The sequence below is a fragment of the Ascochyta rabiei genome, chromosome 18 (assembly GCF_004011695.2).
Source record: "Ascochyta rabiei chromosome 18, complete sequence".
Lineage (NCBI taxonomy): Eukaryota > Fungi > Ascomycota > Dothideomycetes > Pleosporales > Didymellaceae > Ascochyta > Ascochyta rabiei.
The window spans coordinates 993,793-1,018,299 of record NC_082422.1 but is presented as its reverse complement, the minus strand read 5'-3'; the positions used below and the strand labels follow the sequence as shown (position 1 = coordinate 1,018,299).

Here is a 24,507-nt window from a genome sequence, read left to right as displayed (position 1 = left end):
TTCAGACTGTCCAGGAACTCGCGTGCTCGATCCGACCAGGACCTGACGCGTTCCAGATGTCAGCCAAGATGGGTGTTAGCAAAGACGCCATGACACAAGCCAATATCGCTATTCGTGCTTTGTATGACGAGGATTGGACTGGACCCCTGTCAAGTGACAACCGCGTACATCCTGCTCGCCGCAGCCGAGCCACTGCTCAGGTTCCTGTTGACTTTCTGTTTACTTTCTGTTTACTTTCTGTTGACTTGCTGTTGACTTCTGTTGACTTGCTGTTGACTTGCTGTTGACTTGCTGTTGACTTGCTGTTGACTTGCTGTTGACTTGCTGTTGACTTCTGTTGACATCTTGTTGACATCTTGTTGACATCTTGTTGACATCTTGTTGACATCTTGTTGACTTCTTGTTGACTTCTTGTTGACTTCCTGTTGTGAAATCTTGCATCTTCTCGTGCGATAAGACCGCCCAACTTGCAGAGTCGATGATATCTAGCATGCTGGTTACCACCATGTTGTTTAATGGAGAGGTGTGCAGTGCTCCCAGTATCTGAGTACGTCTGCAGCCTCCTGCATGAGACCATGTGTGGGGCCGGCAAGAAGCAGCAGGGCATTTTCTAGACTCCTTGGGCCTGCACCTACCGGTAACTTCTGACGGTTCAGCCGCAAGAAAGCGCAGCCAAGCCTGTTCCCTCACAGCAAGACGCTCACGTTTCTCTTCGCCGCGTCGTCTGCCACACACGCTGTTTCCACATGCCCACTTCGCCGACCCACCTTGACCAGCACGCTTTTCGAGGCTGACCCACCTTGACCAAGACGCTTTTCGATGCTGACCCACCTTGACCAAGACGCTTTTCGATGCTGACGTCCGCCCCGATCTCGATGCCACACGTCCTTCAGCGTCGTCGCGTTTGCGTGGATGATGGCATTCGCAAAGTAGCGTGAGTCTAGAATAGGTGGCGGTCTGGAATTCCGGCAGAGAAGCCTGGTGGCACGTGCAAAACGTCACGATGTCCAAGACACAGCGGTGCAAAGGCCCATACCTACCATATGCAAGACGCGCCATGTCATGAGGACTGACGATCAAAGAGGCCGGTGCGGGGCCGCCGACCGCTAAATTCGGGTGTGTCGGCTTTGCTCCTCCCTCACAGCCGTCACGCTGATCCATGGATCCAGGGATCCAGGGATCCAGGGATCCAGGCACCGCTGCACTCACTCCCCACCCACCTTCCTGTTGGTTGTGGCTCGCTGCCTTGGCAACACGGTGCGACTTGGATTGCTTCGGCTTTGACGTTTTTCGACGAGTTCGCACGATGCATCTGATGGCGTGTAGAGCGCATGGAAGGAGGTCTGAATCCACACTGGCTTATTCCGCCTGCATGCTTAGGCTGACCTGCGCAATGCCGTCCCCGCCACCATGCAGCCTGTGTTGTGTACCTTGCCTTGAACTTCACCACCCAAATCGGATGCACACTCCGATCAGCAGCTTGTGTCCGCTCAGCTACCTTTCCACCCCGCACACTCGTTTCTGATTATTCTCAACTCAACCGCTTGCACCGCCAGCTGACCGTCCCAACCGCAAGCTTGAGGCATTTCCACCGCTGCGCCAGTCAACATTCCCGCGGTGGAGCCTGCCGATCGGTACAACTCTAAACAAACGTCGATTGCCGCAGACCTATCAAGTGCGCGCTCAGGGGCGGAAAGCGTCGACTGCCACTGCCACCGCAACATCGTGTTCTCGCTCTCATTGCGACACGAAGGTAATTGCCTCACCGCCATGGCGAAAGCATCGCTATCGCGTCGTCTGAATCGGTCCGCCGTGCATGGTTGCTCGACGTTAGTCATGCACATGCATGCGGCGACGCTCGCTTCACATGCCATGGGTAAGACGCACGATAACCAGCCCTCCTGTAGTAGAGATTGTGACTCGCAGCGAGCCGTGGTACGAGATGAATAGTGACGCATCACGTGCTGAACACGACCACCACGAAAGGAAGCTTGCCTCAACAACGAATGAGGCAGGATCGCGAGAGCCTAGACTTTGTGTATCTGACCAACTGCACGTCGATCTGCCAGAAGAGGTGGGTACTGTGGGATACCATCTTCAATGGCCTCCCGCCGAACAGGCGAAGCCTAGAGGACGATCATCCACGCGACTGTTACAGTGCCAGGCACACGAATCACACAAAGAAAGCCACGCATGGGAGGTAGTGATGAGCACATTTCACTTCGGCATCCACACCCTCCATGAGCCACTTGTCCATACCACGGTACCCGGTACCAGGCGTAAGGAGCGTAGGTGGAGAAGGGCAGGACAACAAACTTTGTACATGGAGACCGAACCGAGCTGTGAACATCGATGTGGTCTGATACCTCACAGCTCATCGTGCCCATCCTGCTGCGCACCCGAGCCAACATGCTCCGTCTCGATACTGACCTCGAACAGCCCCCGCCCCACCAACCCTTCTCGCTGCACGTGAGCCACCTCGAGCTCAAACCACGCATCCGTCCGCGGTATATCGTCCATGTCCAGCTCGGCTCGAAACGATGTGTTGCCTCCAAGTCCAACGTACTGCTCGCTCAGCACCATGTTCTTCCGCACATGGCGCACGGTGACGTGCAGTGCGAGCTTGGGAGTCGTGGGCGCGACGGCTATGACGACGTTGTCGGTGTAGTTTGCGTCGAAGGAGTAGCGGCGCGGTTCGGAATCGGGGGTGACGTAGTCGCGGACGGAGAGGCCGGCGGGGAGGAGCGTGGCCGTGTCGCGCGCGTTGTCGTACTGCGTGAGGCCGCGCGAAATGACGTGGTCGATGAAGCGCGGTATGGCTTCGCGGTTGTGGAGGATGCTGTAGGTGCCGCCCGTTCGGAGGACGGCGGTGATGAGGTCGTCTTCTCGCACTCTGCCACTCAGGACGCTTTGGTGCCGTGGCTGGGGTCCGTACTTGGTTTGGCCTTTGGAGGGGAGGATTCCAAAGTGCATTCGTGTGCCCTCGTCCCCTGCGTGCCATACATGGGCGATTTGCTCTGCGAGGTCGGCATTGCGGGCGCATGTCAAGGCTACTATGGCCGTTTTGTTGTTCGGCAGTGGCGAAGAATGATGTACAAGTTCACGCAAGGCTGCTCCAAGATCAGGGCTCGTGTTGGTGTCGCAGTCCATGTCGATATCGTCGGGATGCAGTCTATACAGATCGTCGCTTGATCCTCTGCTCTTCGTCGAGTTCTGCTCGGTCAGCCCTTCTCCTGGGCCTTCGTCGTGTGGTTTGTCTGCAAGCTCTTCCAACAGCCACGTGTGGATGGGTATCTGCATCTCTGCGATCCTGTTCGCAGTCTTCACAACATCGCGCAGGATCGCGACGCGGCGTCCATAGCAGTCGGTAGCAGGCTTGTCTCGAACCAGGGCGCAGATGATGATGTTGCCCCGCTCCGTGCCGTACGTTCGCCGGATCGACTCTCTGAAATGGCGCCACTGTCGGCGGGAGTCTTGGATGGCAGCAGACACAGCGCGTTGGAAGTTCCCAGGGAAGTCGCTGCGCGGCGTGTTTGGACCTGGGGTGCTGACGTTTCCGGTGATTTGGTCGATCAATCCGTTGTCCTTGTTGAGGGTGTGGTGAGTGATGCGTCCGGTGCAATCAATGGAGCCTGGCTCTAGCGGATGGCCTGCCTTCCCCACGGGCCCGTCCGTGAAGAGGCCGCCAAAGCAACCGGTGGATAGGTTGTGTGGGACCTGTTCGGAGATGTCGTTTTCACCACGGAGGTCAAGAAACACGGGTGAATCGACTCGTTTCAGCCCCGGCGGATTGTTGGGTCCAAATGGCGGTTCGGCATCGTCGGCCCAGTTGCTGTGTGCATAGAAGTCCTGGATACCATGCAACGCTCGTCCGAAGCCTTCTATGGCAGAGCACTTGGCTCTTGCGAAAACGTGCATCTGCAACGCTGGGAAGGAAAACCTGCAGTCCAGCGTGCTGATGTCTACTTCAGGCGCGATGATCCGCGCTCCCGCATCCACGATCTTGTCGGCAGCGTCGATGCCTTCCTCGATTCTTCCTCGCATATGGCTGATGCATATCTGGAGCTGGTCCGATGCTTGCTGGCGCGTGACGGGGTACTCGTCCCCAAGATTAAAAAGTTGAGCGTCCAAGAAATCTGCATTATCGCAGTGGGCTTCGGGTCCCTCCGGTACCGGATCTAGCATGTCCGGAGCGCCGACTGCTCCATTCGAGCCCTGGCCGACATAGATATCGGATCTTCCAGAAAGCTGGTGGAGGCTCAGCTCCTCGAAGCATCGTCCATCGGATATCACGGCACCGGGCGGACAGGCGAATGCAGCTCTCGTGATGCGCTCATGTTCGCAATGTTGGCCGACGATGGCTGGTTCGTTGATGGTACCGAAGCCAAGAACATGGCGAAGAGAGAGGCTGGACAGCAGAAGTGCTGTCGCAGATGCTTTTTGCATTCCTGCAGGGTACGCAGTAGTTGCAAGGGAGGTTGCCGATGGTCGTCGCGATGTGGTACCACGAGGCAGAAGTCTATTATTAGCGAAACGGTTTGCAGTACGCCGATCCAGTCACTGCACGCTCAAGTGGCAACTCGCACGCTTCCATAGCTCGATTGCAGCCTTGATGTAGGGGAGAAGGTTGCTCTCGGTGCAGGTGGCATGGTGTTAAAATTCTGACGCAGCTGGCGGATGATGCTAGCAACAGCCGTCTCCGGACCAATCAGATAGGGGTGCTATCACATCCGCCGATATGGACGACGAGGTCCTATTGAAGTCTTGGAAGTTGGCGCGATCAAGTGATGCTTCTTTGTCCTGAACTAAGAAAGTCTAGATGAATCAAGTACGATGGATCGACCAGACCGTCCGCGTAATCCTTGCGTGGCCCTGCGCATGACCCCCAACCCAGCCAATCGTCCTAGATTCATAGTCCTAGATCCATAGTCTTAGATCCATAGTCTTATATCCATAGTCTTAGATCCATAGTCTTATATCCATAGTCCTAGATCCCTAGTCCTAGATCCCTTGTCCAAGATCCCTTTGATAATTCATCCCTATTTCAAGGCTTGTTCTGTACTTGCTGCAGTGTTGAAAAGCATACATGTTCCAGCAGAGTGTGGATCAGCAAAAGACAATCATTGCCGTTCGACTGTGGGTGCTCTGCGGGGTCCAGGAAGTCGCATCTCTGATTTGCCTAGTTCAGCGGTGGATGCTGGAAGGAAGTAGTCAACTCGACATTGATTTGATGAGTGGACATTGTTGTGGCGGTGGTGGTGGTTCCGTGTGGAGGTGGATTGTAGCAAGCTCTATCTTGTTTTCAGAGGAGTAGTGTATGGTGAGCCTTGGGTACAAAAACAGTCGGTCGGTGGTCAGAGAGGTACGCTTGTCTTTGGCGTTTCTGCCCTGTGAGAGCGTGAAAGTCAACATGTGTGTACGGTGTGATTATTGATGTCCTTGCAGAAACGCGTCCGAAAGAAGAAAGGGTGGGCATGCCAGATGCGGGTGGCTGTGGCTTCGTTGGTGTGGGGCGCATCCATGATCGACGACCTCTGACCTGGGCGAAAGTGGTGCCGAGCTCTTGGTGGTGCACGACCAGCGCTCATTCACCGGCACACAATCGACAGCTGCTAGGACCGTCACACGTACGCAGCCATGTTTGAGGGATAGCAAGAACACGTGGTGCCCGCGACGCACCTGGACCGTGGAGCTTGCCATGGAACACGTGCACATTGCTGCGCTCCGGCCGAAGCTGGACGCGCTCGATTCCAAGCAGATCAAAGCCGTGGTCACGCTGATATGGCCGTACTCGTCCTCGCAGCGTCAGCTTGCGCTGCTGCTCGCCGAGCCCGAGTTTCGCCTGCGACGCAACAAGGGCCAGGTCCGCGCGCGCTTCTCGTCCACCAGCGCCAGAGCGCTTGCGACCACGGGCGTGGGCATCGGCGATGAAGTCGTGCTGAGCCTGCACGGCGCGCAGTTTGTGCACGAGGGCGCGGTCAGCACGCCGGGGAAGAGTCTGGACTGGGAGCTGGCCTACACGCAGACGGTCGCCATCTCTGTGCGCCGCAACGGAGCTGAGATTGCCAGCCTCGAGCTGCTCGATGCTGCACCCACGCCGGCGCCGCGGTCGCCTGTACGCCAGCAGCCGGAAGCCCCCAGCCCCGTCCCCCAGTGGGCGTCGCCAGCCTTCCTCAAGCGCGCACGACTCTCCGACGCGCCCGTCTTCGAACCGCCCGCGTACGATCCTCTGGCCGACGAGAGCACTGGCCACGACAAGAAGCGGCGGCGCAAGTCGTACCGGGACTGGAAGGCCTGGACGTACACGGCGAGGACACCCTCGCCGGAAAAGGAGGATGCTGACATGGACGACGAACTGCACGATGAACTGCACGATGAACTGCACGACGAACTGCACGACGAACTGCACGACGAACTGCACGATGAACTGCACGATGAACTGCACAATAAACTGCACGAGCCTGTGTCTTCGCCGAGCCGCCCGCCGCAGCTGCCAAAAACGCCAGCTTCTACAACCAGGACCGAGTCTCTGTCGCCCCCAGCTGAGCCACCCGGCCATTCCGAGTTCGTCGAGGAAACTACAATCGCCGACAGCGCCGAGGGTGACACCACCGTCGACGACGGAGAGCTGCAGAAGGTGGCCATCCCTGTGACGACAAGCCCAGAGCGTCCAAGAGAGACCGCTAATCGCGAGACTGACGACTACCACCGCTACCCTGCATCCACCGAGCACCCACCTCTGGACTCGCAATATGACTTTGGGGGCGACACAGAGTTGAACACGGACGACGAAGGCGAAAATGTGCTGCATGCTCGTGCCGAAAACCCAGCCACCACAGGACGAGTCTCTGTCACGGAAGGCGACACTGTGCCTGATGTGGATGACGACAGTGGAAGTACTACTGACCTGGCTACTGAGCTGGGAGACGAACACGAGCAGACAGATGATGAGGCTGACGCAGCCGTCCTGGAAATCGCATCAGAGACCCCGCAGTTGGACCATGACGACTCACCTGGTGCGATGGAAGAAAGTAGTCTGTTGGAGGTCACCGAAGCAGGCCATATTGGAGACAGCTCGATCGAGGCCGAGGATACGACCGTGGACGAGACAGTGCCCGAATTGGCGGACCCCTCCAACGTGGTTGCCGACTCCCTGGTTATCACGATGCCTCCTCCAAGTCTGCCCGTGTTGAACAGCGATTTTGTTGCGCCCACAGCATCAGCCATGTTGACTCCTGCCGGCGGAGAGCCTTCAAGCCCCACCCTAAAAGCCGTAGAATCTGCCACCTTGCCTCTACCTTCACCATTTCCCGGGGAGCAGGCCGCTTCATATATAGATCATGTCTCCGTCCAGCAAGACCATGCCCCTCTTGATGGACCAGCGGCCAAGCGCGATGAACAAGAGCCTGGCAGCGATGCAGATTACATCATGGATAACTCCTTCTACAGCTCCATCAGCTCCTCCAGAGCGGGAGGACTTCATCCAGATCACGAAACAGCCTTTACGCCTGTACGCTTCACTTTTGGCATGGACGGGGCTGGTTGGTCTCGCCCTTTAGAGCTGTCTTCACCGCCACCAGAAGACGTTCAGCCACATACTGCTGACGACGACCTTGCTCAGTCTGTTCAGGACAATGAAATGTCGTACCCTTCGCTAGCTGACACTTTCGAGGAAGAGGCTGCCGTTGCACTCAATACTCTCAACGAGACTGCAGCAACCATACGTGATGATGCACAACCGATCGCTCAAGTGGCTGCAGCGAAAGCACTTGATGATAGTGTAATGTCAAAGTCTTCAAACGTGACCGTTCTATCTTCAGATGTTGAATCGGACGAAGGCGAAGGCGAAGACCAGGTCATGGCCGAGCCGGACGAAGAGCAAAGTCCAGAAGGAGACACTCGATCAAAAAACGAAAACGAGCTTGCAGTAGGGTCTGGCGCAGAGCAAAGCTCTGATGAAGAGGCTGAGTCGGAAGATGACATTCACGATCAGCAAGCGCCACCTATCAGCAGCCAAGTGCAAGAAGAGTCAAACACCGCAAACGACACAAAGACGGAAGTTGAAAAAGCGCAACCTGAGCTTCAGGAGGACAACGTGCCTAGCAATACGCAAGCATCCGCAACTGTGTCCGAGGTAGTCGATCTTGGCTCACCCTCGGCCGACGAAAGTAGCGATGACAGCGATGACGGCGGCAAGATTCCTACGCCGGAACCTGATCACCTTAAGAACGAATCTAGTAATACAGTGTCAGAGGCAAACACCAGCAATACTGAAGACTTGCGACATCATAAACCTACAGTCCATTCGCAAGAAGAGCCTGTCGTTGCGTCAGTACCCGATGCTTTCGATGACTTCGTAACTCTCGATGCTGTGCGCGAGTCCAGGACTGTTGCGTCTGCTAGTTTAGTTAGCCATGTTGGCGAGATCGCCATACCGGATACGTACGAAGAGCCACTCAGTCAGTCATTTGAAGGCTCGGAGCCGCAGCTAGGGATGAATGAGCCATTAGCGCTCATCGAACATCATGACCTACCTACCACTCAGGTCGATACTGAACACCCCGACGTAAAGATGGAATCGGTCGAGGATGGCTCATTATATCTGATCGGCCAAACGGAGACGCAACACCTACCACATGAGCCAGTCGTTGATACGGCGACGGAGCTTCTCATCAGAGTTTCAGAGCATGGCCACCAACTCGGAGAACTTCAATCCAAATCAGTCGGAGAACTCCAATCCAAATCAGTCGGAGAACTCCAATCCAAATCAGTCGGAGAACTCCAATCCAAATCAGTGCCGGCCACGGCCCCAGCCAGAAACACCAGGTCGAAAGCAAAGTCTGCGGCCTCTCCCTCAGAAGAGGATGCCTATGTGTCCAAGCTCAACAAGAGCACGCGGTCAACAAAATCCAGGGCTTCTTTGGATTCCACGAATCGTGATACAGTATCACCACCGCAAATACGTGCAAGGACTAGATCCACCGTCACTCCTACACGGGACACGGCGCAAAAATTGCCTTACAGCCTCCGCTCACAGTCCAAGCACCTATCACCTGACAAAACCATGGCAGCTGCTCGGGACACACCTGTACGCAGAAGTTCTCGCAAGCTCGTAAGGAGAGATACCGATCTTGACATCGTTCCATCCCAAATGGAGAACCGCAATCTTTTCGGCAGCATGTTTGAGTCTTCTCAAGAGCTTGGGTTCGGGTATTCCCAGGCCTCGCAAGGTAGATACTCCGATGTTGCCTTTGTGAAAGACTCTGAGGAGGACATATCGCGTTCGGAGGATTCCTTATCTACCGCGCACTACTCTAATGACTCGGCCAATGCTGGCGAGCAGATGCTCACTAACATAAGTGACACAGTTGAGGCTGCTGACGGAGACTCTAATGAGACTCGACTGAAGCCACCGCCAGCAAGCATCTCACAATCGCAATCTCGAATTCGCTCAAGATCGCGATCGTTGGAGAAACAAAGCACAGTTGTGTCTCCGACCCAGCCACAGCACTCTCCTAGAAGATCACTCCGTTCAGCGCGTTCGACGTTCTCTGCGACCCCGGGCTCTCGCGTTACGCGCACAAGCAAAGGTCTTGCACAGACGTCTTCTCTTGCTAGAGAGACAGGCGAGGCGCAGACGGACCAGGCCACATCTACTGCTGAGCAAGAGTATGTCACCTATCCCGTATTACCAGGTGAAGGCGTTTTAAGAAGCTCGCCACCGGCACCGACCGCCCTTGACGATACCTCTTACACGTCGTTCCCTGCGACTGAGCCATCTTCTGCGCAGCAGTCTGCCGTTTACGAGAGTCATTCCTCCACCCTGGATGTCTCGCAACAAACAGCGATGGAGCCGCCACTTTCTTTCCAAGCCCGTCAACCCGACCAAAGCTTGCTCGTCGCGCCTGACCTCACACAAACAACCTCCGCAAGCGTCAGTCTTCGCTCTTTCGACATACCTCTGCCTGGGGTACAGACACAGCCCGCTGTGGCATCTCCAAAAACACGGACTTCCCCACGCCGCAAGCCCGCCATCACAGAGCTGGCATCCTCATCTCCCACTCGCCAATCCTCAGACGCCGTCTCCGCCGACGACGAAGACGCAACTCTCCTACCCAAACCAGAGCTGCCCTCCATCGGCCTCTCCACCCCACTAGCGTACTACACACCCCTGCGCGATCTAATCTACTTCCTCAACCGCTCGAGCCAATTCCACTCGTCCTCAAACCCAGACATCCTCGCCCTCTGCACATCCCCCAGCACGGTGCCCTCGCGCGCCAAAAAGGGCCCCCGACACTGGACCACCACGCTGCACATCACCGACCGCTCCCTCTTCCCGGCCGTCCGAACCGTAAACGTCTTCCGCGCCTACCAGTCCGCGCTCCCCGAGACCCACGCCGGCGACGTCGTCCTGCTGCGCGCCTTCGCCGTCGAGAGTCGCAGGCGCGAACCGCTTCTGAAAAGCCAGGATCAGAGCAGCTGGTGTGTCTGGCGCTTTGGGAAGCCCGTCTGGGGCGCCAACAAGGCGAAGTGGGGGGAATTGAGGGCTAGGGAGGAGGTCAAGGGACCGAGTGTAGAGAGGGGTGAGGGCGAGTGGACTGAGGTGGGGAAGTTGAGGGGGTGGTGGGTGGGGAGGGTCAAGGGGGAGTTGGATGGATCGGGTGAAGAGAGGGAGACGAGGAGTCAGAGTAAGGGCGCTGTTGAGGTCGAGGTCGAGGAGGTAGAAGGGGTTGAGTAGAGCTTGTGGTTGAATAGCATACATCCCATCACAATCGAACAAGCTGCTTGTGTTGAGATCATGCATCGTGTCTCATTTTGGGCTTCTATCTTGTCCGTCTAGATCGTATCGTCATAGCTTTCACGCTGGCGCACAGCACGAACCCGTTCAAGCCGTGGCGGAGCATCCTTACTAGTGCGTTCAGTGACCCTACTGGCATTTCCAGAACACGCTACAACAGCCATACGAGAGCCCGTGTGTACAATCAACCAGCACTGGGAGCCTTTTCAGAAAAGCCGAGTGAGCCAGAGAGAGAGCCATTTAAGCCTTCTCGTAGATCCAGTCGAAGCCGGCCTGCTTCCACTCCTGGACCTCGCCGTCCTTGAACCACAGGGCAATCTCCTTCTTGGCGTTCTCGACGCTGTCGGAGCCGTGGCAGACGTTGCGGCCGACGTCGAGGGCGAAGTCGCCGCGGATGGTGCCGGGGGCGGAGGCAAGGGGGTTGGTGGCTCCGAGGATGGAGCGGCCGGTCTTGACGGCGTCACGGCCCTCCCAGACCATGGCGCAGATGGGGCCCGAGGACATGTCTGAGTCGCTATAAGTATGTTGCGTTGGCATGCGGGGGGTGATGGTGGTGGTTGATGTTGCTGGTGTTGGCCAGGCTCCTTGCAGGCTGCCCTGCAGGCTGTCCTGCAGGGTGTTCCACAAAGGTCTTGGTGGAGGGGCAATTGCACTGTGCACATGTTGGGAGGGGATGGGTACGTACAGGCGATCAGACCAGGGAAGAAGGGCTTGGTGCTCAAGTCCTCGTAGTGCTTCTCGAGGTGCTCCTTGCCGGGAGTGACGAGCTTGATGGCAGCGAGCTTGAAGCCGCGGTTCTCAAAGCGGGAGATGATGGGGCCAATGAGGCCACGCTGTGTACGGGGTCAGTACGCTGCTACTCTGCTGCGTGTTGGTGCACTGCAATTGAGAGACACGCTGCAATTGCAGCGCCCCGTGGTGTTGTGCTGCATACCTGGACGCCATCAGGCTTGATAGCAATGAAGCTGTTCCCAACAGTTAGCTACACCGCCTTTCCCTTGTTGACCTTCCGCAGAGCCACGGGAGGGTGGACGGGATGCAACCTACGTCTGCTCGGTAGTCATGTTTGCGGTGTGGGAGAGTTCGATGTTCTTTCGAAGATGGCTTCTGGAGAAGGGGAGAGAATCGGGATGCCAGAGGGGTAGGGAGAAGAATTGGACTCGGACATTCTGGCACTAAAATTCTCTTGGTACCATCATTGGCCTTGGTGGGGGTGCTGCGTTGGCGGGGTCAGCATTAGCGGTTAGCGGTGCGCCCTGACCTGGGCGGCTGCCGCTGTTTGTGTGGTTTGCTCGCGTGATTAGGTAAGGAACAGCTACGTTTCATCAGACGTCTTATCTTGGACGGGCCAAGTGGACAGCTTTCCCAGTCAAAGCAGTATTGGATTATTGCTGAGCTACTGGAGATGGTTACATCACAGCAGAGGTCCGCTCCCCGGTGGACGGCCGTGTTCTTGCTGTGGACGGCGCTGTGCAGCTTGTTCTTGCCAGCTGGTATGTAGCCGCACGCGTTGGAGCTCCAACTCCCCTGCATGCACTCGATAAAGGGCGTGCCTTCGAGTCAATTTGCTAACGAGAGGCCACAGTATCTGTCAAGCATGAAAACTTCAAAACCTGCGACCAGTCTGGCTTCTGTAAACGCAACCGCGCATTCGCCGACGACGTCACTGCCTCGAGCTCCTTCGTCTCCCCATACGCCCTCGACCCCACGACACTTAAGTTCAAGGACGGCCAACTGGACGCTGTAGTACTCAAGACGGTCGGAGAAGGTGCCGAGAAGGTCCAGTTGCCGCTCACAGTCACTTTCCTCGAATCTGGCGTTGCAAGAGTTACCCTGGACGAAGCAAAGAGGCAGAAAGGAGACATCGACCTCAGGCACGACAGCAAAGCCAGAAAGGAGCGATACAACGAAGCTGGCAAATGGGCGCTCGTCGGCGGCCTGAAGACCTCCAGCGGCGCTGCATTGGCTGAAGCAGCCGATGCTGGCTACACCAAGGTCGTCTACGGCAAAGGCAGCAGGCACCAAGCCATCATCCGCCATGCACCTTTCTCGATCGAGTTCCAGCGGGACGGCGAGACCCAAGTCAAGTTCAACGAGCGTGGTTTCTTGAACCTGGAGCACTGGAGGGCAAAGGTCGAGAAGCCCAAGGAGGAGCCAAAGGACGGCGAGGAGGCCAAAGAAGAGCCAAAGGTCGAGGAGGAGAAGGTCGAGGAGGAAAAGGGCGAAGACGAGAGTACATGGTGGGACGAGAGTTTTGGTGGAAACACCGACACAAAGCCTCGCGGCCCTGAAGCTATCTCACTCGACATCTCCTTCCCCGGCTACGCCCACGTATTTGGTATCCCAGAACATGCCACAAGGCTCTCACTGAAGACGACGAGGTATGCCGCTCAATCACAAGTGGCTATAGAAGGCTGCCCAGCTAACATCCTAACAGAGGCGGCAACGATGCCTACACCGAGCCATATCGACTGTACAACGCTGATGTCTTTGAGTACGAGATGGACAGCCCAATGACTTTGTACGGCGCCATCCCATTCATGCAGGCACACCGCAAAGGATCCACCGTCGGTGTCTTCTGGCTCAACGCTGCCGAGACATGGATCGACGTGACCAAGACCAGAAACACTGCGAATCCGCTGGCGCTCGGTGTCGAAGGCCACACTGACACGCACACCCACTGGATGTCCGAGAGTGGTCTCTTGGATGTGTTCGTCTTTCTTGGACCCACCCCTCAGGATCTTACCCGTCAGTATGGTGAGCTCACTGGATACACTGCCATGCCCCAGTCGTTCGCCATTGCCTACCACCAGTGCCGCTGGAACTACGTCACCGACGAGGATGTCAAGGATGTTGACCGCCGTTTCGACAAGTTCAACATCCCGTACGATGTCATCTGGCTCGACATTGAATACACCCACGAAAAAGAATACTTCACCTGGGACCCGCTGACATTCGTTGACCCAATCTCCATGCAGCAGCAACTCGACAAGCGAGACAGGAAGCTTGTGGCGATCATCGACCCTCACATCAAGAACACCAACAACTACCCTATCATTGACGAGCTCAAGAGCAAGGACCTCGCTGTCAAGAACAAGGATGGCAACCAGTACGAGGGTTGGTGCTGGCCCGGTTCCTCCATGTGGGTCGACTGCTTCAACCCAGCTGCCATTGATTGGTGGAAGGGTTTGTTCAAGTATGACAAGTTCAAGGGATCTGCTCACAACACATTCATCTGGAACGATATGAACGAGCCCTCTGTCTTCAACGGCCCTGAGACTACTATGCCCAAGGACAACTTACACCACGGCAACTGGGAGCACCGCGATGTCCACAACATCAATGGCATGACCTTCCACAATGCTACCTACCACGCCCTGACTGAGCGCAAGAAGGGCGAGCTCCGCCGTCCATTTGTCCTCACTCGTGCCTTCTACTCTGGCAGTCAACGTAGTGCGGCCATGTGGACTGGTGACAACCAGGCTGACTGGCCCCATCTTGAAGCATCTCTGCCTATGATTCTCAACCAAGGCATCTCTGGTTTCCCATTCGCTGGTGCTGACGTTGGAGGTTTCTTCGGCAACCCCAGCAAGGAGCTTCTCACGCGCTGGTACCAGGCTGGTATCTACTACCCGTTCTTCCGTGGCCACGCCCACATCGACACTCGCCGTCGTGAGCCTTACATTCCTGGATCGCCATACACTGAGATTATCACTCAGGCTCTTCGTCTGCGTTATCAGCTGCTTCCTGCCTGGTACACTGCCTTCCACGAGGCCCACACAACTGGTGCACCAATCGTGCGTCCTAACTTCTACATCCATCCAGATGATGAGGCCGGTTTCGCGGTCGATGACCAGCTCTATATCGGGTCCACCGGTCTGCTTGCTAAGCCAGTCACTAAGGAAGGCGCCGACAGCGTCTCTGTATACATCGCAGACGACCAGCCTTACTACGACTACTTCGACTACACCACTTACACCGGCAAGGGCCAGCACACTGTCCCTGCACCTCTCGAAAAGATCCCGCTCCTTATGCAGGGAGGTCACATCATTCCCCGCCGCGACCGTCCCCGTCGTTCTTCAGGCCTCATGAAGTACGATCCCTTCACGCTTGTTGTTGTTCTCGACAAGGACGGCAACGCGGCAGGCACACTCTATGTCGATGACGGCGAGACATTCGACTACCAAGGCGGTGCCTTCATTCACCGCCGCTTCTCGTTCGACGGCAAGCGCAACATCCTCACCTCGTCGAACCTCGACACTAGCACCGTCCGCACCGTAAAGTACGAAAAGTACGCCAAGTCGATGGACAAGGTCCGTGTTGAGAAGGTCATCGTCATCGGTGCACCAAGTGCGTGGAAGGACAAGGACGAGGTCATCGTCATGGAGGAGGGCTCGAAGGAGAGCAAGAGAAGGAAACCAGTGCCTCTTGAGTACTACCCTGCCGATGGCAAGAAGGCCGCCTTCGCAATCATTCGCGACCCCAGCGTAGGCATTGGACGGGGCTGGAAGATCGACTTTGGTGGCGCGAATGCTGGTCCTCATGACCACCACGGACACGAGCATTGAACGTAGCGACAAGGAAGGTTTGTCACCTTGCAGATGATGCGATGAGCGCGCACGTTGTTTATAGATAGTGAGGCCAATATGGATATCAGACGTATAGCCAGCCAGTCTCTAGAATTTGTGCTGGTAGATATTAGGTAAGCATAAGGGCAATCTTGGAGTTTTAGAACAAGTATAAGTCCTCTATGTTGTTCACGAGGCAAATCCGCATGATATCACGGGCAAAAAATTGTCTATAGCAACACTGTTTTAGGACGGTTTGTCTGGCGTGTATATCGAAGAACAAGAAATCTAACTCAAGATCTCCTCGTATCAACGTTTCGTCTCACTTTGGGTCCTTTCTCAAATTGATTGCTGGAGACCATAGAATACAGATATGTATAAGTGCTGTTCATACAGCTACTGTTGCAATTTGTGCGACATGCGACAACGTAGTGCGAGGGAAGGAGAGTGTATCTTCTCTATTGTGTTTACTGGCTTGTTTTTAGTGTTTGGAGTGTGCGCTGTGATTGCTTTGTTGATGTCGAAGGCTGCAGTTTCAGTAAGGCGTGAATGCTCTTTCACAGTACAGGTTAAGCTTGTATGGAGTGATGAATATCAATTTTGTCTGATCGAGTTTGTTCCAGTTGTCTTGGGCTTTGGATTGGACAGAAGAAGACGTACGCGTCTTGTTGAAGTGATCGGGCACGATTCATTGCAGAAGCTCTACCTGACGTCAATCGCATGTCTGCCCAATCTGGAAAGCGTAGGCCCAGCTATCCCAACTCGGCAACCCACTGCTTGATTTTCTCCGATGCCAATCTCCCACGGCAACCTCATCGGCGGCACGATTCATACCGGACTACCGGTATTGCTCCATAGGATCAAGCGCGATGCTACTGCGGGGTTCCCCACAAGCTACCTCCACAAAGCTCATCGGACAAACGTGGACGAGCATGGATAGTAGCAAGAAAACTCTGTCTCCAAGGCATACGCAATTCAGCAAGATGACGATCATGATGAGTATAAGTATGTGCTTGGAAGCCGAAAACGAAGTACGAATTGGACGCGACTCACTCCCATCCTTACGGTCTCCATTATGAGGCTCTTCCACTTCTCAAGCCTCTCGCTGGCAGCTTCAGTGCTCGCGCAGACGTCCAACGACACGCGGAAATGCGAGACGAGTCGTTATGAGCACAAGCATCGCGTCTTCATTTCTACCGACATGAGCAATGAGCCGGACGACCAGATGAGTCTTGTGCGCTTCTTGACGTACGCAAACGAGCTCGACATCCAAGGTATCGCCGGGTCGACGTCGATCCACAAGAACGACTCGGTGGACGAGGCGACGATTCGTCAGGTGATATCCGTCTATGGAAACGTGACGGTCAATCTCAACGCTCATGTGCCTCCCAGCGCACCCTACCCGTCGGCTGCCGAGCTTTTGTCCAAAGTCACCACTGGCCACCCGGTCTACGGCCTCGCAGCACTGAAGCTGAACCTCAGCGACGCAGCCGCGGCGTTTGTTGATGTCATCGACAGCTCTCCTGAGCCTACCTGGTTCCTAGCCTGGGGCGGGACCAACGTCCTGGCGGAATCGCTGCAGCATGTCTCTTCGACACGTTCTGCAAACGCCACAGCGCAGTTTGTGTCCAAACTGCGCGTCTACGCCATCTCGGACCAGGACGACGCCGGCCCCTGGCTGCGCCTGCACTTCCCGCAGCTCTTCTACATCGTCTCGCTGCACGCCATGAGCGACTATGCGCGCGCAACCTGGAACGGGATATCCGGTGAGATATTCCGACCTGCAGACCGCGGCGGGCCGGACTCGTCACTCATCACCAACGCCTGGCTGGACCAGCACATTCGCAGCGTCGGCGAGCTGGGAAAACACTACCCGCACTACGACTACATCATGGAGGGCGACACACCCTCGTTCTTCCCCCTCATCAAAAACGGCCTCGGCGACCCTGAGCACCCAGAATGGGGCAGCTGGGGCGGACGGTACAAGCTCCTGGATCGCAGCGGCGCCAACTCACGCGTCTACACGGATGCAACCGACTTCGCCGCCGGCGTCGATGGCGCGGGCCATCTGAGCAACCACGCGAGCATCTGGCGCTGGCGGTCCGGATACCAATTCGACTTTGCAAACCGCATGCAATGGACGCTCGACACAGACTACAGCGCGCACAACCACGCGCCGCTCGCAGTGCTGGCGGATGAAGCATGCGGTGGTATCGTTCACCGCACCTTCACGCTCAACGACACGATCTCACTCGATGCAAGCGCCAGTTGGGATCCCGATGGCGATGTCCTGGCGTTCGAGTGGTTCCACTATAGGGACGTGGTACAGGAGATGAGCGGGCCGGTGACTGACAGCGTGGTCAGCAAGAACATCACCATCGTGCCGATGAATGAAGACGGGAGTGTCGTTGGGGTTACGCCGTTGGCGAACCTGGTAAGTCTTCTTCTCTTCTGCCGCTGCTTAAGTGGTGGGTAGAAACGCCAAACCCTCATTAACAACCCCACAGACCATGCACCTGATCCTCTCCGTGACGGAGAAGCGTGAAATGGGATTGACGACCTACCGCCGCGTGATCCTAGACCCTGTAGCATAGCACTTACGTGGAGACATACCTTCAGCATGGCTACCGGTTCTGTATCGCTGGGTCAGATTCACTCATGTATGGAGGCTACCTAACAGTTACCTGACTTCCCCACCAATCGAATGGAAAAGAAAAAAATTCATAATATCAACAAAAATGAACAAACTGTCCACCGGTCCAACCACCCGTCCAGAAGCACTAACGCATATATTGAAACGTATAGCACATAGAGCATGTTTTGTAGGTTCATCTACATACAGTACTACAGCACACTACAGCTACCTAGTTTGATTGACTATAGAGCCAACGCGTTAGTTCGTATTGATTCATGTAAATATAGGTATATCTGCTGTAGTTTACTTCTCTAAGACGTGGATATTGACGATGGAAACAGAACTACATTTCTAGTTTTAGGCTTGGGTTTGGAATCGGGGTTTCTTCTCTTTTGTTCCTGATCTTTGTTTTCTGCCCTCCGTTCGCCTCACAACACTAGCATGGAACTGTGTAAGTGCAGTGCATTACAGTGCAGTGCAGTGCATTACAGTGTACTACAGAAGAAGAGGAAAAGTCAATATAAATACAAGTTTAGCAGAGGTTTCGTAATTCAACAAGCTGAGGTGCGTAGTAGACAGCGGGATGTAGTAGGTTCAGAGGAACTTGAGATTGTAACTGCGGTGCTGTCCGAACACACCCATTATCGCATCATTCCTGATCGCTTAAGCGTTACGAGAGAGAGTACAGGCTATGAAAGGAACGGCCACGTTGCAAAAGCATTTTTTCTTACCATCTTTACCGCAAAGGCCGCTCTAGCGAGCCCATCTTGTTTACCTAGGCTTTGATGTCCGCAGGCAATGCACTTGGGTGATGGTACTGCAGCTTCCGTGGAGGATCTTGGCAGGTTCTACGCTGTTCGTTGGTTTGGACTTCCTTCTAGCTTGCAGGGGGCTGTGTGCAAGAAGAGAAGGAGAGTGGCGTTTGTGAGGGAGCTTGTTTGCAGCAAGCTACTTGACCAACTCGTTTTGCGGCACGACCTGCAATAAGCGCCCGTCAAGGAGCGACGTTTCTGGAAAGCTCGCTCTTGTGTCTATTTCTTCCCCCCCCCCCCCCCTTTTTTTTTCAAATATCAAATTGGGCCTTGGGTCCTCGACACACGTATCATTCAGGGCAAAGGCTACAATCCACAGTCTGCGACAGAACCTCTCTGGTAGAACGCCAGGGCATTAGCTAGTGAACTACCAGCTGTCATCACCCGGAGACAAGCACTCGCACATAGTGCACATGGCTGACAAGTCCGTCCATGGAATCGCCGCACGCCAGGGCCACTTTACCAACCATTTCGAGACGAGGGAATCGTGGTTGACGCGTTGGATGGGCCTGGAGAATCCCGCATGAGCAGTCTGGCGCGCGCTGTGCTCCCGGGGAGTACGAGAATCTCTGCTATAGCGGGTGTCGATGGGTTCAGAATCCCTGCGATATAGCAGCAATGCACGATGCTGGCAGGGCGGTGAGGAAATGCAATCGCTTCCCCACGCCATCGCCTCGTACGGCGTGAGGCGACAATATGTCCGCGTTTCCGGCCTGCGTTGGACTTCGCAGCGCTCTGAGACCCTCAGGTTAGGCAAGGCTGGCGACTTCAGGCTCGGAGGTGAAGTCGTCCGGGGTAACGGCTGCCCTAGGAGTCTGGAGTCTGGCACCGCGCGGTCACATGGCGATCCCCCTCGCTCGTGAATGGCAGACCGCCAGCACCAACTGTGTTCGACATGGTGAGCCAGTGAATCGTGTTAGTGAAGGGCAGTATGTTGGTCTACGAACATGGAATACTACAAAAGGTCACCCTGTACCAAACGAACATGCCGATTTCGCTGGACGTGACTTCTAGGAATCTGCAGGATGTATAAGAGCAAGCCGACAACTTATGCCCACGTACCCGAGAGGATGAGTATTTTCTCCAAGAAACCCTCTCTTCTCTTGATTCCATGTCAAATCCCAAGCTCATCCACTAGGGACGATTCGAGCAGCAAGTAGCGCCATGGAACCGCCATGGCATCCCCGTTTCCCCTTCGATCCGACAGACGATGATACTCTCCTACTCCCCACGACCCGTACCGGACTCAGTCCCCACAGCCCATCTGCCCTGCTATCCCTCCTCCAAGAACTCACCCGCGACATCCGGCGTCACCAATCTGCAGGAGAAGAAGCAGAAAGAGAAGGAGAGGAATCCCCAGCGTGCGAATGGCAGAAAGAAGAGAAACGGGGGAGACGTGACAAGGACGATGAAGACCAGCAGGAGCAAACAAGTCGACAGGGTGAAGAAACTCGTTTCAACGCCGCCACAGACAACGCCAGCGACGGTGCATCTCCACGCGGAACCCCGCGCTGTCATACCAGCGGATCTAAAGGCGATGGGTGAGAGTAAGAGCATAGCTAAAGACGACTGTAAAAGCACAGCAGCACCACAACAAGCAGATCCGTTCAATCCGTGCGCAACCCTCGGCCTCCCGCCCAGCGCCCCGCTAGTGACGATTAAAATAGCTGCGCATCTCATGGCGCTGAGATACCACTCGGACAAACAGAATGGCAAGACAGCGGCGGATAAGGAGAGGGCGAATACGCGTATGTGGGAGATGAAGCGGGCGCGGGGGGTGTTGTTGAATGTGTGGAAGGCGGCGTGGGATGAGATGGGGAAGGAGATGGGAGATGAGGAGGCGGAGTAGAGATGGCATGCATGGGTGATAGGTAGGGGGGTGTGGATTGTGGATGGTATGTAGGTAAGGATATTTAATGTCCAGACGAGCCCTCACCGGCGCCTGTCATGCCAACTCTGAGATCCTCTCTGATGCGAGAAACAGCGCTTTCCTCGACGTCGTCAACAACGTCGTCGTCGTCGTCGCTCTTGTCGCTGCCGTCGCCTTCGTCGCCTGCGCTCGCGACGCCGGAGTTGTCGCCCGGGCCCTCGTCGCCGTCGGATTCGTCGGTCGAATCGCCGTCGTTCAGCTTGTCGTCGCGCGGATCGCGGCCGAGCTCGGGCTTCTTCTTGCGCTCAAAGTCCTGGGCGTGCGCGTCGCGGAAGATGTCGCCGACATGGGTAAAGGCGCGTTGGAGCGGGGAGGGGCGGAACTCGTCTTCGGCCTGGGGGAAGCCGCGACGCTGGCGTGCCGAGGAGCGAGAGCGCTCGAGGTCTGTGCCGCTCGTGGATCTGAGCGGAGTGAGGCCATCTGGTGGTGCAGTTGTAGACCTGCGCTTGCGGGCTGGCTGCTCCTCGTCGATCCTGTCGCCTCGTTGATCCGCGGCAAGAGATTGTGTCTCGGGGCTGGGAGGAAGCTCATAGGGCAGGGGGACGTCTCGACTGGCTCGGAAGCGGCCGACGTTGGTGCAGTGCTCGTTCTCGACACGGAAGACGGACCATATACCTCGCCGGAAGATCTCACCGAGCGCAGCACAGAAGGCAGTCTTGCCCGAATGCTGCAGCTGGAGTGGAATGATGGTGTAGAGTACCCAGTTGAAACGCAGGATAGGGTCGATCACCATGGCCGCATAGTACCACCATACCTTCTTGTAGCCCAGCTCTTTACGAAGGAACGGATGCTTCGCACGAGGATCACCAAGACTCCAATCGTAGTAGATGTCCCAGAAACTCGTGTAGATGGCGTTGATGGTAGCGAAAGTGATGAACACCGCTTTGTTCGGGCCGGTCTTGTTGATGCGGTAGATGCTCAAGGTCATGTAGAAGATGATTGTGGCGAAGTACTTGCCGCAATTGAGGAGATGGGGGAACTTGTTACCTGTATCCCAGTATCGCCGGATACACTGCAGGGCACGCCAGATGCCCGGTAGACATGACAGGAAGCCCATAGTGCGCAAGTGCGAAGAGTTGCATTGCGCAGGGTCGTCCCAGCCACGAGCGTATAGACAGGAGAATAACGCGATGTTCTAGACTTGATTAGACAACGCAGTCAACGGATCTGAGTGAACTCACACTCATGCTGTAGGTCAAGGAGCAGAACATGTCGCCGAGGTAGAAGTCGCGCCATTCAACAGGATATATGCCAGCAAGGACGAGGCGCCACTGTGCAAGCGTTAGCGGACGGCCACAGTGATGGATTAGCAGAACATACCAACGAGTAGAGCAACCACATTCGGCTTCGGTAGTAGAAGATTCGGATGGGATTGACGAGGACAAGAGTAGAAACACCAATCAAGATGACCGGCCAGTACAGGTACAAAGCTTCGCCGCCAACACGATGGAAGTTGAGCTGCATAGCCAGACCCAGGAAAAGAAAGTACCAACACGGCAGCTGCGGGAAGTTAGCTTCACCTTGGTAAGTCGTAACACAAGGTGCATACCTCGGCGAGCTGCCTCCAGTCCAGAAAGTGGCGGGTATCGTATTCGAAGATGAAGACAAAGTTGATCTTGGAGTTGTGCCACACACGACAAGCAAGAGAGAAGAGTAGGACGAGCAGGTTGACGAGGAAGAAGCCAGCATAGATCTGACAGAGTTAGCTTTGAACACACCAGGAGAATGTCGTGCATACCTGTAGCAAGTAGCTCGTGTGGACGGATAAGGTAGGATCATCTGGGTGGTAGGAGTCCGCTATGCCAGCTGCTTTGATGAGCCCTTGGATACTCAGGCTGGTACCAGCAGACAACAGCAGCCCATTCCGGAACGTGTTGTCTGTGTAGTCACCCGCCCGTGCAATCTTGATACGCAGCTTGCCTACGGCCACCTTGTGGTTGCCTCGCTCAAAGTACCTCGCATAGAGGTCTTCTACTGATCGAATGTGTCCTTCGATGACATCGCTGTTGACGAACCAGGCCTTGTTGACCTTGTCGTTCATGTAGCGCATGGACGGCCTCGCATGCACGGTCTTGTCGTACTTTTTGTTGATTTTGCGGAATGCAGTGCGGTTCAGGAGGGCGTACGACTTGAGCAGCTCCAGAGCGCGGTAGTATTCCTGGAGTGCCACCTTGAGCTTTCGCTTCGCCGACTGGTAGGGAACGTCTGGAAGGTCTGGCCGACGGACAAAGTCACGACGGTCGTCGTTGCTCAGCACGGGCATGGGCTTGAGGACGGACGGCGTGGCGAGCGCCGTCATGGCCTGAGTACTGGTGCCGTACTTTCCAGCGCTGACCGCCTCGAGCGCGGCATCTATGGGATTGAGCCAAGACTTGCTCATTTGGTGTCCTTTTAGCTTGTACTCTTGGGCGCTCTCATCGTTGGAGCTGTATGCGTGGCCTTTTGCCTGCACACCTGGTATGCTGCGGTGCTTGGTCGCCTTGTGCTTCAGCTTTGCGGTTTGGCGCTGGATCAGCTCGTCCAGGCGCCGGTCCCTCATGATGTGCAGCTGGTCGCGCAGTACGCTCAGGCGGTTGGTGGACTCGTCCTCTTTCTCCTTGTAGAAGCGCTCGACTTTCTCCAACTCCTGGTCCAAGAACTGGAAGAAGTCTGCCTGGCGGAAATCGAGCTCGCGGTAGGCCTCGAGCGGGACGTCGCCAGGGCTGGGTTCTGGGTCTGGGGCGCCCATGGACATGACGCGCTTGATGAAGGGCCTGGGGTGGGGCTCCACGCCTGAGCCAGGACCTGGCATCGAGTTCATGCGCTTTGGACTGAAGATGCTCTTGTAGCGTGCTGGGAGCGAGGCGTGCTTTCTGTGGGGGGTCCTCGTCTTGCCGACCTCGAAGGCGCTGCCGTTGGTGGGGGAGGGCAGTTTGACGGCCTTGTGCTTGCGAAGAGAGGCTGCGGCAGGGCCCATGCTGGGCGATGCATCCTCAGGATCCAATGCAGCACCGGGCAGTTGCAAAGAAGGCGGCGGCCGTCCTCGCTCGGAGCCGGCCTCGGTCCCGTTGGGCAGACTGCCGACTATGCTGCCATAGCTCGTGCCGAAGCCGCTGCGTCCATTCTCGCCCTGTGCCAAGGGCGCTTCTTCTGGCGTGCGCGTGAGATGGAGCGTGGGCTGGCTGTTGTTGACGGGGTCGGGCACGTCGGCAGGGTCGTTCGCTTCTCGGCCCAAGTGGTCGCGATTGAGAAACGAGTATTTGGGGGCGACCTCTGCGGGGCCGGGCAGGTGGTTGGTGCCGCGGCGGCGCAGTCGCGGCGTCTGGCTCACGTTTCGCAGCGCGCGGTCGATGGCCTTGAGTTTCTTCTTCCCGAGCTGCTCCCGCGGTTAACGAGCGCGCCCAACGCCGAGGCCAGGCAGGTGCTGCGTGGCGGAACTGCGCACCTTGTAGTCGAGATACTTCAGCCGCCATTCAGGCACGAGGTCGCGCTCCAGCTCTCTAGCTCTCGGTTAGTCTTGTGCTGGTCGCCGTGGGGTGGAAGGCGGTTGCTTTACTTTGCGAACTTCATGCTGGCGCCGTGGGCGCGTCAGGCGCGAGGATGAGGGTGGCGTTGCACAACACCAGGCCTCCTGCAGACACACGAGGACTCGAGCCGTCCGCCAGATGGTGTCGCAGATCCTCCCAAGGGTCGTGCCGGAGAGGCTGGCCGCACTGACCCTATCGGTGGGTCTTGGCTGGCAGTCCGCTGTCAAGGCGCCGTCATCGTCGTCGTGACAACGCTCT

At 56.2% G+C, this 24,507-nt stretch overlaps 7 protein-coding genes across 7 annotated transcripts, besides 7 other annotated features; 4 read left to right on the top strand and 3 right to left on the bottom strand.

The window, feature by feature from the left end:
• Positions 1-1,154: 1,154 nt before the first annotated feature.
• Positions 1,155-1,194: a tandem repeat.
• Positions 1,195-2,367: 1,173 nt separating this feature from the next.
• On the bottom strand, positions 2,368-4,446 carry EKO05_0010143 (uncharacterized protein; the record flags this gene model as incomplete). The annotated part of the gene is made up of 1 exon (XM_038947018.1): positions 2,368-4,446. The coding sequence occupies one exon, from the start codon at positions 4,444-4,446 to the stop codon at positions 2,368-2,370; it is 2,079 nt and encodes a 692-aa protein (XP_038794692.1).
• Positions 4,447-4,900: 454 nt separating this feature from the next.
• Positions 4,901-5,023: a tandem repeat.
• A 220-nt stretch (positions 5,024-5,243) lies between these two features.
• Positions 5,244-5,278: a tandem repeat.
• A 420-nt stretch (positions 5,279-5,698) lies between these two features.
• EKO05_0010142 (uncharacterized protein) lies at positions 5,699-10,738 on the top strand (the record flags this gene model as incomplete). Its single annotated transcript, XM_038947017.1, has 1 exon — positions 5,699-10,738. The coding sequence occupies one exon, from the start codon at positions 5,699-5,701 to the stop codon at positions 10,736-10,738; it is 5,040 nt and encodes a 1,679-aa protein (XP_038794691.1).
• Positions 10,739-11,038: 300 nt separating this feature from the next.
• On the bottom strand, positions 11,039-11,862 carry EKO05_0010141 (Nucleoside-diphosphate kinase; the record flags this gene model as incomplete). The annotated part of the gene is made up of 4 exons (XM_038942883.1): positions 11,039-11,304; positions 11,484-11,631; positions 11,733-11,763; positions 11,846-11,862. 4 exons carry the CDS (start codon positions 11,860-11,862, stop codon positions 11,039-11,041), a joined length of 462 nt encoding a protein of 153 aa, XP_038794690.1.
• Positions 11,342-11,374: a tandem repeat.
• Positions 11,863-12,203: 341 nt separating the features above from the next.
• Positions 12,204-15,366, top strand: EKO05_0010140 (Glucan 1,3-alpha-glucosidase; the record flags this gene model as incomplete). The annotated part of the gene is made up of 3 exons (XM_038942773.1): positions 12,204-12,291; positions 12,384-13,179; positions 13,236-15,366. 3 exons carry the CDS (start codon positions 12,204-12,206, stop codon positions 15,364-15,366), a joined length of 3,015 nt encoding a protein of 1,004 aa, XP_038794689.1.
• Positions 12,945-13,030: a tandem repeat.
• Positions 15,367-16,441: 1,075 nt separating the features above from the next.
• On the top strand, positions 16,442-17,960 carry EKO05_0010139 (uncharacterized protein; the record flags this gene model as incomplete). The annotated part of the gene is made up of 2 exons (XM_038942841.1): positions 16,442-17,800; positions 17,874-17,960. The coding sequence occupies 2 exons, from the start codon at positions 16,442-16,444 to the stop codon at positions 17,958-17,960; spliced, it is 1,446 nt and encodes a 481-aa protein (XP_038794688.1).
• A 495-nt stretch (positions 17,961-18,455) lies between these two features.
• Positions 18,456-18,502: a tandem repeat.
• A 1,521-nt stretch (positions 18,503-20,023) lies between these two features.
• EKO05_0010138 (uncharacterized protein) lies at positions 20,024-20,662 on the top strand (the record flags this gene model as incomplete). The annotated part of the gene is made up of 1 exon (XM_038947016.1): positions 20,024-20,662. The coding sequence occupies one exon, from the start codon at positions 20,024-20,026 to the stop codon at positions 20,660-20,662; it is 639 nt and encodes a 212-aa protein (XP_038794687.1).
• Positions 20,136-20,165: a tandem repeat.
• Positions 20,663-20,726: 64 nt separating the features above from the next.
• On the bottom strand, positions 20,727-24,292 carry EKO05_0010137 (Xenotropic and polytropic retrovirus receptor 1; the record flags this gene model as incomplete). Its single annotated transcript, XM_038942890.1, has 7 exons — positions 20,727-21,878; positions 21,925-22,014; positions 22,064-22,243; positions 22,293-22,436; positions 22,482-24,098; positions 24,168-24,222; positions 24,279-24,292. The coding sequence occupies 7 exons, from the start codon at positions 24,290-24,292 to the stop codon at positions 20,727-20,729; spliced, it is 3,252 nt and encodes a 1,083-aa protein (XP_038794686.1).
• Between the last annotated feature and the right edge of the window lie 215 nt (positions 24,293-24,507).